At 35.9% G+C, this 12,926-nt stretch overlaps 1 protein-coding gene across 3 annotated transcripts in view; it reads right to left on the reverse strand.

Annotated features, from left to right (window-relative positions):
- The window catches only part of WDR48 (WD repeat domain 48), a 28,237-nt gene that overhangs the window by 2,128 nt on the left and 13,183 nt on the right, over nt 1-12,926 (reverse strand). For 2 of the 3 annotated variants that reach the window (XM_074830915.1, XM_074830924.1), the window contains exons 7-18: nt 12,490-12,591; nt 11,896-12,120; nt 10,403-10,477; nt 9,963-10,065; nt 9,561-9,658; nt 7,564-7,671; nt 7,073-7,169; nt 6,189-6,284; nt 3,939-4,044; nt 2,386-2,473; nt 1,739-1,815; nt 506-698 (exon numbers count right to left, since the gene is read on the reverse strand). In XM_074830915.1, the coding sequence (XP_074687016.1) occupies nt 506-698; nt 1,739-1,815; nt 2,386-2,473; nt 3,939-4,044; nt 6,189-6,284; nt 7,073-7,169; nt 7,564-7,671; nt 9,561-9,658; nt 9,963-10,065; nt 10,403-10,477; nt 11,896-12,120; nt 12,490-12,591 (1,368 nt within the window). Of the gene's footprint in view, nt 1-505; nt 699-1,738; nt 1,816-2,385; nt 3,639-3,938; nt 4,045-6,188; nt 6,285-7,072; nt 7,170-7,563; nt 7,672-9,560; nt 9,659-9,962; nt 10,066-10,402; nt 10,478-11,895; nt 12,121-12,489; nt 12,592-12,926 lie in introns of those variants that run through there. The other variant, XM_074830933.1, reaches the window with a different exon arrangement.

A 12,926-nucleotide genomic window follows, 5' to 3' on the forward strand; every position in this document is an offset into this window, starting at 1 on the left:
ATGCAAAGGTTTGGATTTTTCAACTAGCAAGTAAGCCTGACACATTACAAAAAGATTTTAGCAATGTTAACGTATAACTTCATATTATAACCACCTCCTCAATATTTAATCTTCATGCACTTATTAAACTTAATAGACAATTCATGATTTTGGACAAATTTTAAACTTTGCTAGAAATGTAGAATTCAAAACATTCAAAAAATGCTAGGAATGGAACTCTATGGAATTGTATTAAGTCCATTTGTTGAGAATGAGTAAGTAATCCTATAAAGGCTACTAGTCAGACCAAATTAAACAGGCATACTATATAAGTTCTTTCATCTGGCAATCTGCAGCTGCCCGAACTTGTCTCAGCAGTAAGTTAAAATGATGTCAAAACACGTACTTAGTTTTAAAGGTAACAGATAGTCTATAGCATATTTCAAGCTCGGTATTCAGAAATTCACAACTGATTCATTGCTAGACATTGGTCTTGTTCACAGGCTAAAACGCCCAAGTAACTTACCTGGTCCTGGCACAGAAGTTCGATCTTCTCCTCTGCTAGCACAGCAATGTCCTCCTCTTTTTCTTGTTCTCCTGCTTTTTCATTATTGGAAGAGCTAGTTGTCTGAGACTCATTATCCAAGTTTATGATTTTCTCATACACATGTTCCATGACTTTTCTCACCTGAAGCATATCACTTGCTGACAGTCGGTCTCTATATAAGGAAAGTGAAGTTTGTCAGGAAAAAACTTGAGAAACTGTATTTCTTATCTTCACAATACCTTAATCTGTAGCAAACTATGCAAGTACACAGATAAGCTCTTTATAAGTTTAATAGTAAATTATCAGGATCATCCAGAATACCATAATCATAACAGCTATTTATCCAAAGAAAGACTCACACAGGAAAAGGGACTCATAAAAGTGGCAAAATATTCAAAAGACTGGATTAAAATCAAACCTTAGATGAAGAGTATTGTACACAACCCTCATTCTTTCAGTAAAAAAGGGTTTAATCAGAGAAAGACAGAGGATATGGAGTAATAAAAGAGGTAAGCCAGAACATGCTGTTCACCCTACTACATTAACAGTAGGGCATTCTAAAGTAATGAGCAACAGCAGTTTTTCCACAAAGTACACAAAAAGCCTATCAAGCTCCTCCGTTACAAATTGTCTCTGATGTGAAGAATTCAATAAGACTTAGAGGAACTAGACATTTGTGGAAAACACCAAAAATTGTTGCATATAAATGGTAGACATACTATCTATGATACTGACTTCCTATCTGAGGACCTGCACTGATTTCTAACCTATAGAGCTCCCAGTTACAGCTAATGCAATAGGCAGACCATCTTGCATTCCCTACTGTCAGGTTTTCTGACTTTTCCTTTTAAAAAGCTAATATTCATCACTGTTAGCAATAGGAAACATAAAACTATGGTTCTGAACAGTGTAACAGTGTTCCTCTGTTTTCTGATTAAATACCACAAAAGAAAGTCTAATTTCAGTAGTTAGTTCTTGGACATTTTCTAGCATAAACTTAAGCAACTGCCCACTAAGCCCAAAATAAATCTAACCTACAGTTCTTTCAAATATTCTGATATAATTTAATGCTTCAGAGCGATGCTGCTTAAATGACTAGAAACTTTTACATATTTATCAAGCACAATACAATTCTATGGCAAAACAGTTTGGGTTTTTTTGAGCTTGAAATTCTCTTTCTGCAGTTTTGAGATTCGAATATGCATTACTTACTTTTTTAGAGTTTTTGCCCCTGATGATGAATGAGGTTGGAGGTAGAAGGGAATCTTATTGAATTTGGGCATATTTTTCTAGAAGGAAACAAATTTGAAAAGTGTTAATTTAGGATGAACTGTTATCAGCTCCTATTTCTACCAGCTGGTATGTGAAGTATATTCAGCTTTTAATTATCAAAAAACTAAGAGAGATTCTTAATCAACATAACCACCACAGCCAACTTCCCAATTACCCACACTGCTGAGATGCTTCAATTTAGATGATGCACATATCATCTAGCTTTTGAATATAAATTATCATTTATTTCAAAGAAAATTAGATAGCGTCAGAAGACTGCAGCAATATGAAGAGCATTGTCTGTTCCTGAGCTCCGCAATTGAAAAGGATATCAATTATGCACAGTGCTTTGAATTCTTTTTCTAAGACTGTCAAAATAAAGTGAGATAAATACCTTAACTGGACACATCAAAAAACAATCTCAAAAGATCTTGAATACAGACATTGAGACCACTTATTTTAAATACAAACAGAGCAAAAATTTTAAATGTCATTTCAGATCCTGTACAGTTAAAAAAAAAAATTGTAGTTCACCTTCAAAAAAAAACCCCCACAACAAAAAAGCAAACTCTGTATACAATACTTACATCCACAGTGATGTCAATTACCCATTGTGGCACAGTTTCATTAAGAAGCATAGATTCAGTTTCACCACCTGAATCCCGACATAATAACCTAAGACATACAGAAATAACCTTTGTAAATGAAAACAATTGTAATGTGCATTAGAAAGCTTTCAGGAGAGGACCTGCCCTTTTAATGGGCTGGGAGCTTGAACTTGGTCAACTGACCCTTCACATCATCAAAGTTATTGGGGCAGTGATCACGTATTTTCTGTAAAGACCAGAAAAAGCAGCTGCAGGAGAAGACAGATCCCTAGAGCAGAAACAGGGAGAAGTATCTCAGGGGACTATAGGCTATGGCATAGAGAAATTAAAAAAACTACTTGGTTCATGGATTGTGTATGTTTGTGTGTTGAAGTACAAAACAGTCAGGAGAAGGGGAAAGGCACCTGGCATAAACCAATTCTCTTCTGCTTGGGAAAAAAGAGCTTTGCATGTAAAGCGCCTGCTAACCCTCACCAAATGGAAAGAATAAAACCAATTTTGAGAAATGCACATATACAATGGTGCAACAAAGCCATATATAATTTTATAAATTCCAACTAAGAATTTTGTCAGAGTCCTGCAAGCCACCTTTTAGGCCTAATAAGCATGGCTTGCTCCCTCCAATGGTGTCTTTTCAGTGTTCTCTTGAGAACAAACTGTATAAGATGTTAAGATCCACCAGTACAGAATGGATGCAAATATTAAGCCCCAGCTACAATGTAAAAACATTGATGCTGCAGAAAAAAACCAAACAGTTTTCAAAGCCAAAAAAGGCTACCGTGTGTTTTACTGACCAATTCATGGACTGAAAGATACATAGTTTTTGGGCCTATTCAGCCTGGAAAACAAAGCAACAAATCAAACATCCTCCAGCCCTCAAATTTTACAATCCACTATGTCAGTAAATATTAAATGTTTCACGGTATTTGAAAGCTTGGCATTTGTGTTGCAGCATGATTAAACCGTCTCTGACATATCATATATCACAGTTAGGCTTTACAATGTAGAATGAAAAGAAATAGAAGGATAATCAGTATATACACATTACAATACAGAACCTGTGCTCCTACCTGCCAGAGCTTAGGACATTCTAATGGGTCACCAGCTATAATTCTGGGAGCAGAAACCAACTCTCTAGTGAGTAGTACCTCCTGAGTCATTAATTCTCCAAGACCAGCACAACAGACCCATATGAGAAGTTCCTCAAGAATCTAAAGTAGCACAATTTCATTCTAAAACAAAGTTCAGTTAATCAGTTCACAGGAAGAGGGCACGCAAAAAGCTATGACGTACAACTAAGAACAATATACATCTCTTACTGTTGTAAAACCCCCACACCTTGTTGATGTTCAAACTCACATACTCAGTTGGACAATGTAAAATTATCATTAACAGCTGCTTATTTTGCCTCTCAAGGGCATGTCTTGAATGTACAGTACAGAACAGATGCAAGTATTACATTCTGATAACATTTCTGCTTGCACAAAGGAAGTGATTGTTTAGCCTCTGAATTTACACTGTTGAGTTTATACCTGAACAAAGTGCGTCCTCCAGCCTCACCAAAAATAACTGGTGTATGTGGCGGCACTTGAAAGTATCCATTTCCTTTCTGGACTCTGTTCTCCTGCTCACCATTCACTGTTGGAAGAAATATACGTAACAGTGAATCTGCATGAGGCCTTAAAATTGGGTATACGTAGACCAAAAGGTGTCTTTTCCACCTACAGCTAACGTGTTTCATAAACTAACAAAATCATAAGCTTCATAAAAACCCAAGAAAATCCCCATTTCCAACACACAGCAAGTATATAAAAGGGAACACTAGAGAGTAATTAGATCAATACAGGTTTGTGGAAGGCCTATTTCAAAAGCCTTTGAGAAAAGGGAAATAGTGCTCATGAGCAAAAATCTGAATACTAGTTTTCTCCAGTTCCTTAACAGAATTCTGAGGATTTGTCAAACTGAACAATACTAATATTAGAAATCAACTAAAGAGATTCCACTGAGACAAGACTATTTTTCCCCTCTACACTGACAGTACAGAACTCTGAAGCTTGTTAGCTTTGCTCTTCTACCTGGATTTGCCAGATGTCAAAATACTGTACTAGTAAAGCTTGGACTCACATTTCCTTGAAGTTACTGCATTCTAAATTCGATTTATTTTTAGCTAGTTATAGCAGTACGGTCTTCAAACACTGAAGAACCTGATTCCACCTCAGATGGATAGAATAAGATTAAAGAAAAATCCGCATTATTTATGCACCTCTTGAACAGTGCAGCTCCTAGTCAGTCTGGTATCTTGAAACACAATACAGAAGTATTTAGATGCCTTCCTTTCACTTGGGAAAGATCATCTTGATTACATTGCAGCATCTAATTACTGTACTTGAACATCATAGTGAATTCAAGCAACATAAGAAATTTAAATGGCATAGTCTCATGAGATGAAGAATTTCTTTAGCTTTCTGACCAGTAACACAGGTAGTAAAAGAAAGCTCAAAAATTGTACCAAGCAAAGAAACCAAAAAGAAAACATATTCTCTATTAGCAGGGATTAATATAATACTGGTTAGAGCAAGTGAAAAAATCCTATAGTTTGAAAGATTTCTTCGTAACAGTTCTGTTAACAATTGAAAGAAACAACACTGCATATATATATATATATATGTATATTTAAGTTCTTGTCTCTTTACACAAATTCAGTGTTCAACAGGGACACTAGTCACTGTTCAGTGTCAGTTTCTTAATTGTTACTTTCAAAAGGGAAAATTAAGACTGATTCTAAACATTCCACTAATCCACATCTATTCACAGAAATAATTAGTGCAGCATCAGTGTTCCGACAATACAAAAGCCCAAGTTACACTTCTCATATACTGTCTGGCTCTTAAGCTGCAGACTGCCAATACGCAGAAGTATAAGAATCAGCAACTTTATCCGAAAAAGCCTGCCAAGTGCTGTAACCCTCCATAGAGGTCAGTTTTGAAAGAAGGAAGTAGCTAACTCTTGGCACAATCTTCATCATAAAATGACAACATATTGCTGAATTCCTTAATTGCATTATCTGTAGAAAGTAATTTCTTAATTGCCAAAGACAAAACTTTTCAGTGAACTCTGATATGGGTTGAATTGATTTCAAAATAATCCACAAACTTAGGAGTTATACACTCTCTTTTATTCTCACAAATTCAGCCACTATCTCACATTTTACATAGCTGTGCTTTTTATTTCATGCCTGATTAATTTAGGATTATTACCTTAAAACACCACTCTAAGATGGTTTTCTATAGACCTACACCATGTATTATTCTAATAGCCATTGAATATATCTTTTCCTAATAAATCTTTCTTTTAGTTTATATTGTTTTTCATACCTAGAAATAAATTGGAATTATGTCAAGAGAATACTGGCTAATGTTAAATAACTGAACTATTGCTCTTCAATGTCATTATCTAGGCTGTTTCTTTTCCAAGTCAAGCCTTAGTTTTGCCAGTAATTGTTTTTCATCAAGGCATCATGTTTCTGTAACCTCAGAATCACCTATTCACCTCCTTTTTTATGGACTGGAGTTTTTAATATTTTTGCTGATACTTTCAGAAGAAAGCTACTCCAGATTTTGGTGTAAAGCAAATTTAAAAGCATTAAAAAAACATTAGTCCATAATGCATGCAGAGACACGTATAAGACAGCAAGTGAAGTTTTAGCTGTTGAAGAGAACAGAAATAATAACAAACAGAATGTATGAGCAAATCCTAAAAAAGGAAAATATTAAAATACTAACCATGATTTATTTCATTTTCTTCTTCATCCATTGGATTGATATGTGTTCTAGGCCAATACTCCAGAAGTGCTTGTAGCAGAAGCCCTCCAAGGTTTACTGTCAAGACATAGCAAGGTAGAACTACATAGAATCACAGACTGGTTTGGGTTGAAAGGGACCTTAAAGATCACTAGTTCCAACCCCCCTGCCATGGGCAGGGACACCTTCCACTAGACCAGTTGCTCAAAGCCCCGTCCAACCTGGCCTTGGGCAGCCACAGCTGTTCTGGGCAACCTGTTCCAGTGTCTCACCACCCTCACATTGAGGAATTTGTTCCTTATATCTATCTAATCTAAATCTACCCTCTTTCAGTTTAAAACCATTATGCCTCATCCTATCACTACACTCCCTTCAGTTACGCAAAAACTGTTGGCATCTATTCTACATTTGATCCACAGCTGAAAACTTTCTAAAAGTTTGAGTTGTTCTGTTCCCAAACCAAACTCTTTATGGGCACAGAAATCTACTTATCATAATCTCAGAGATATACATTGCAATCTTTCAGAAAAAGCTGGTTTTAGAATCACTACTGTTGGACCACTCACATGCTGTAACGTTCTCTAGATTAGGTAATGGTTCTGAGATTATGAATATTATTTTTTCCCTTTTGCTTCTTGAAGGTTTAAAACTAAGTTAAATGGAAAACCTGAACATGACTGGAATGTTTCACAAAAAAGCAAACATTTTCATTGCAGAATTCTCTGCAGAGTTTAGTCCCAAGAAAACAAGCCCTAAAATCCAACCAGCTACTGACATATGTGGCACTGGAATATTTTGAAACATAAATACTGGAATTTATTCTGCTTTTTTGTCTCAATAAAACACTAATATTAGTTAAAACTTACATTTTGGATCAGAACCATCTGGACTGCTAAATCCAGCATCCTTTGCTGAAACCCAGGCTGCAAAGCAGTCACTTTCATCCAAAGTAATTGTCAACATCTGTTGAAAAAAGATCACCAGGAAGAAGAATACAATAGTTGGTTTGTATTCAACAAGTCTATAAATTTATTTTGTTTACACTTAGCTGGGAATACAAACCAAAGAATTTCTAAATGCATGATAGCATACTTTGTTTACCAAATGGTATTAATTCATAATTGGTATTGGTGGACTTAAAATGACGATACCATGAGGAAGAAAACTTCAAAAACTGTTACTCAGATTACTAAGAACTGAGTTAAAATTTGGTTTGCTTCAAAATAAATATAACCCATCACAGAAATTATGATTGTTCTTCAAAAGTTTTAACACACTAAAACCTTTCTGAACAAACAGTACATGAAAATGTATGAAACATGACATTAGAACAACAGATTTAGGAGTTGTATCTCACCCCAGTTTTCAAGTCTACCGAGAACCAGTTTGGCACGTACACCATTTTAAATCTCTTTTTAATTTCTTCTTCAAAATCTACTTTCCCAAGGTCTTCAACTTTGCATGCCTGTACACCAAAAGAAACACACAAGTTTTAGAATTCTGGTATTGAGGCATATCAACACCTCAAAGCTTTTACTTGGCTTTCATATAGACTTGGAATGAGTACGACTTACGATTTCTCCATGAGTACTGCAGTCCAGAAACACACAAGTTAAAGGTTCAAATTTTTCTCAAAAAATTGAACAATAGTTTATGTGGTAAGTATTTTTATTTTTTTTTTTTTTTTTCCTGAGGTAGTGGCATTAAGCCAAGTGGAGAGGTATGGATGTATTACTTAACATTAAACAAACACATTATCCCTATCACCAAGTAGATAGCTCTCTTCTAACATCCTCTATCATTCTTCTTCCCATCAGTACCAATATTTCAGTACAATTCTTCAAACACCAACATTTGCTGCAAATCCAGCAATAAATTCAACTCACCTACTGCAATGGGAACAGCAGTGAGTGAATTTGTGTGCAGATTCTTTTTTCCTGTTTATCTGTTTTATTTTATACTTTTATTTTTAAAGGTCCCCAAGTAAGTCCGTTAACATCCAAATTCTTGTAATCCACTTGCAGAGTCGTCCTGAAACCTGAAATGTGCTTTAAGCAAACTCTTAAGGACTGTAACCTTGCAAAGCTTATTTCCTCAAAATCCACAAAAAGTTACAGGAAGCAAAGTGTAGCTTTGTGTAGTGTACCTGTAGCATAGCTACAGGTAAGAAGACCTCCCTCTTTTCTTCCAGGATTCTCAGTAAAGAGTCTCAGCTTTAGAGTGCAGTGATCCTACACATAAGATGACACTTCGACCTGGCAAGTAATGCCATCTCTAAAGTGAATACGTATTTAAACATATCTAAGAGATGCTTCTGAAAGCATTACTAACAAAAGAGAAGAAGAATTGAATGAACGTACAAATTAACATTAGGATTTGACTTTGGTCCCAAGATCTAACACTGTACTTAAATATATACCAACTGTAAACTGAAAGAAAGAAAAGCTATTCACTTTTCCACAAAAGTCATCTAGATAATTTTTAGTACAAATCTACATTCTCCAATTTAATTCACTTCTTCCTCACTTTGGTCAGCAACTCAGGAAGTTAGATGAGTGCGCCTTAATTCACTACTGAATCTTTGCTAGAGCACTGCATAGTTCTAGATGAAAAAAAGATTTAGAATTTCAAACAGGATTTTGCAAGAGAAGAAAATGCTGACCATCTCACTGATCTGGGATTTCAGTCCTTTCTCTCTGCACTTTTCCCTCCTCTGACCAATCATTGGATAAATCAAGATAAAGAAATGCCACGTCAGGTCTCTCTTCTCACAGGAGCAAGTATCTCTAGGTGGGAGCCATACTTCCTTCTGCTAACTTTCCTTTGAGTCCTGCCTTCCTGCCTGCTATCTTGACAACTAACAAGGGATGTGGTGAGTTCACGCTCCCAGAATAATCCACAGACTAGTCAACATACTCGCTTGGGATCTGTGGGTTTGTAGCCGGACCTGAAGCACAGGTTTCTCTTTTGCAGGCTAAGCTTCCTTACGCTATTCCATACAGCATCAGGCAGACATGCCCGTGGACCTCTACAAACCCTCTCTGAAACAAAACCCAATCAAAACAAAATTAGTATTTTCAGAAGAAAATTCAAGGGTCTGAATTTCACGTGAATGAAGATGTCAATACTTCACTGAATTCAGGTGAATGAAGATGTCGGCCTTATGTTAGGCAAAGATACAGAAAAGCTCAGAAATGGCCCCTCCTCCAAAGCAATCTTTGCATTATGTCTTGGGACAGAAAGATGACTTACTTTCTACCATAGGAATCTCAAACACTAAGAAAAATATATTAAAAAGGTACAAAATAATCAGTCATCCAACAACAGACGCTTAATCCAAAAATATATACTTACCTTCAAGACATCCCAGTATGCCACATTATTATTTGTGTCTTTGGTTAATATGTGTCTCTTGTCGTTAAGAATGTGGCACTGAATAATACTAGCACCCCCTAGCAAACAAACAAGAATTAAGGTCACTACAGTGATTTTTTTTCTAATATTACCTTAAATTAAACTGTATAACACGACATGTGATTGTTCTTTGGTTTCACTAGTTTATGTAAGGTGTGGACAACACCAAGGTATAAATGCTATTTTAACTGTAATTAACACTAGACAGACAATAATCACATTGTCTTTGTTTTGGTTGAAGTCATAGTATCAAGTACCTAAACATGTGAGCCAGTCTTAAAGATCTACCATTTCTGCTAATGTAACAGATTTTATAAGGTACTCTGGAAAACAGCTGTTTACCTTTTATAACTTGGTCAGGCTGTGTACACAGGGGTGGTATAGGATTGGTACAATCATTATCATAATCTCCAGATGCTCTAAAATTATGGATTCCCTTCAAAGTCTAAAGAAAGAAACAAAATAATGACACATTCATAATAATCTATAAACTTTGCTTTTATCTGTAACAACTGCTGCTATTTAGATGTTAACTGTCCAGTTTCAAGTAAGATAATTTATTTCTGAAGTGGCATAAATAGATAGCAAAGGAAGCAATTCAAAGCTGAATGTCTTTTGGTTAATTTCAATATTAGCATTTTATGATTTTTTTTAAAGGAAGCTTACAGATCATAGCAAGTCAACAGTCAAACTGCAAGCAACAGTCCAACAGTTCCCAAACCAAGACTGCAAATCCCATGACTACTTAATTGAGTTCACAGAGTGTAAAATATATAACTTACCCATTTATTCACAGAGGATTTAGTTGTTGCGACCCAAAGTGCTGGAGGAGGATCAGCTGATCTATCAAGTTCCATCTAAATAATGAAACCACAGACATTTTCAGGCACGCTTAACTTACATTTTCCTTTGTTCAATTAATATTTGCTCTGTGCAGACCTGCTCCCATACTTGGATGTATCTCAGAAACAGCACTACTTTCAGTTTACTAAAGAAATACAAAGTTTAAATGAAAAATAACTAAGCTGCAATTTTTGAAACTCGAGAGAAATTGTTTCAAATATTCAACAATTAAATTCTGGACTTGTACAATAGTAGATGCAGTGTGTCTAAAGACCCACTATTTAAAGTTGCTTCTAGCATGATGCAATCTTGTTTAATAGACAGTTTGATAAGTAGAATGTTTTCTGAATTACTTTGCATTCAGATACTTCACGTGGTTAAAAAGGGAATGTAAGAAGGTCTGTACTAATTAAAAAGCAGAACTTTATACGTTTGTCTTTGCTGTTAGATTTCTTGGACAATAACAAATCAACGTAGCTAAGATATTAGAGACTCCTTCTGATCTTCGTACAGCTGACCATAGCTTTCGTTTTCCATTTTGAACTGAAATTTCCCAGATTCTGACTTTTTCAAAACTACATTAATATATCCAGGATTTTATCTGAACATACTAAGCCAGAGTTCACCAACAAGGAAAGCTGGATTGCTTATATACTGGTATCTGTTTCAATCTCATATACACCTACATGTTCCAAGGTCATGCCATCTAGAGTTAGAGAGGGAAAAAAAAAAAAATCCAACAAGCAGCCTCTTCAAAAGACTCAAGACTCGTGCATGCAGTTTTCTCCAGCTAAGAAAACATCATGTTTAGGTGTTCAAAAAACCCACGATAAATTTTACTCCTGGTTCCCATAAGTGTACATATTCTAACATATGAGCAACATATTCTAACACAGTCCTGTGCATGTATATTGCTGCTAGGAAACATTCATTTTTGTCTAAAGCCTTGGCAATGCTGGATTAGTTTCTTAAAACTGTACTAGTCTGGTAAAACCAACTTTTCATGTCTGAAGCATATTCAGTTTCAGTAATATTTGAATTTGCATACTTTGAGTAGCTGCCAGGCATTTATCTTCTTCAGACAATTACATTTCAGATGTAATTTAGGAGACAAAGCCAATATACTGAAGATGTGGTGTAGTAAACACTTGTTACTCAATGTGCATTCTTCTATCAACTCATACTTCAAGCCACTACTCCATCAGACAACACACAATACAATTACACTTTTATACTGTGAGGGTGACTGAGCACAGGCACAGGTTGCCCACAGGGATTGTGAGGTCTCTATCCTTGGAGATATTCAAAAGCCATGGTCCTGGGCAATTGGCTCTAGGTGACCCTGATTGAGCAGAAGGGGTGGACCAGATGACCTCCAGAGGTCCCTTCCAACCTCAAGTGTCCTGTGATTCTCTGAATTAAACTCAATTACCTTAAGAACTGGTGCCTTTTCTTCACAGATAAGCACACGGATATCAGGATTTCGTAAATCTGTACAATAAATCTTTCTGTCTCTTCCTCCTGAGTAAACATGAGTGAAGGCTTCATTGACCTGAAGAGCCCAAACACCTTCATCATGGACTCGATATGTGGCTATACATCTCTGCTGCCCAAGGGACCACAGGCGGATAGTCCCATCAGAGCTACCTGAAAGACACTGAGCAACAACCATCATACTTAAATCAAACAGGTATTTAAGTCTTTTAAAATATTTTTTCCATAAAGAGCTTTCATAATTCTTATGGTTATATTTTTCCATTAAGACGGTGCTAAACAAAGACTGGCGGTTAACAACTCTAGTCACAATTTCCAGACATTTTATGCAAACCATCCCCTCCACACCTAGATGGACCAGTAAGAAAACAGAGCTTTCACCCACTAGCCTCCCTCTCTTAATCACTAAATATCAGTAAAATACTTGTTAAGCTACCTTCTGTAATCTATGACATAAAATAATTATATTGAAGAAGATTAATGACATTTCTGCATTCAGTAAAATGCTTTTGTCTCAAGTTAAAGCACATACCTGGGTGCCATCTCTGTTCAATAACAAAGCTTTTACATTGTCCGTGTGCCCTTTGAGTTTCATTAGTTTTGCACAAGTTCTTGGATCCCACACTCTTAGAACCTACATAAATAGACATTGGATAACTGGCATTAACATCATTCTTCCCACCAATGCATTTTCTCTACAGAAAACTAAGCCTTTATTCATAAAATTGACCCTTATTCTGAACACGCAGACATCCATCACTGAAAAATGTATTTCATTAGAACAAGATAGACTTAACTAGATCTTATGCACCTCTAATAATCAGATGTGATTTTCTTCGCTTGATTTTAATTTCATTTGTTCTGTCTTGTTCTGTCTTCTTAAGAAATTAAAGAATGGAAGTGACTGGAAAGAGGACAGTGTGATGTGGGTAAAAAGATTCCGAGAATCATCTTGGACACTTCCCTGGT

The sequence above is a fragment of the Strix aluco genome, chromosome 1 (assembly GCF_031877795.1).
Source record: "Strix aluco isolate bStrAlu1 chromosome 1, bStrAlu1.hap1, whole genome shotgun sequence".
NCBI classification, from domain to species: Eukaryota; Metazoa; Chordata; class Aves; order Strigiformes; family Strigidae; genus Strix; species Strix aluco.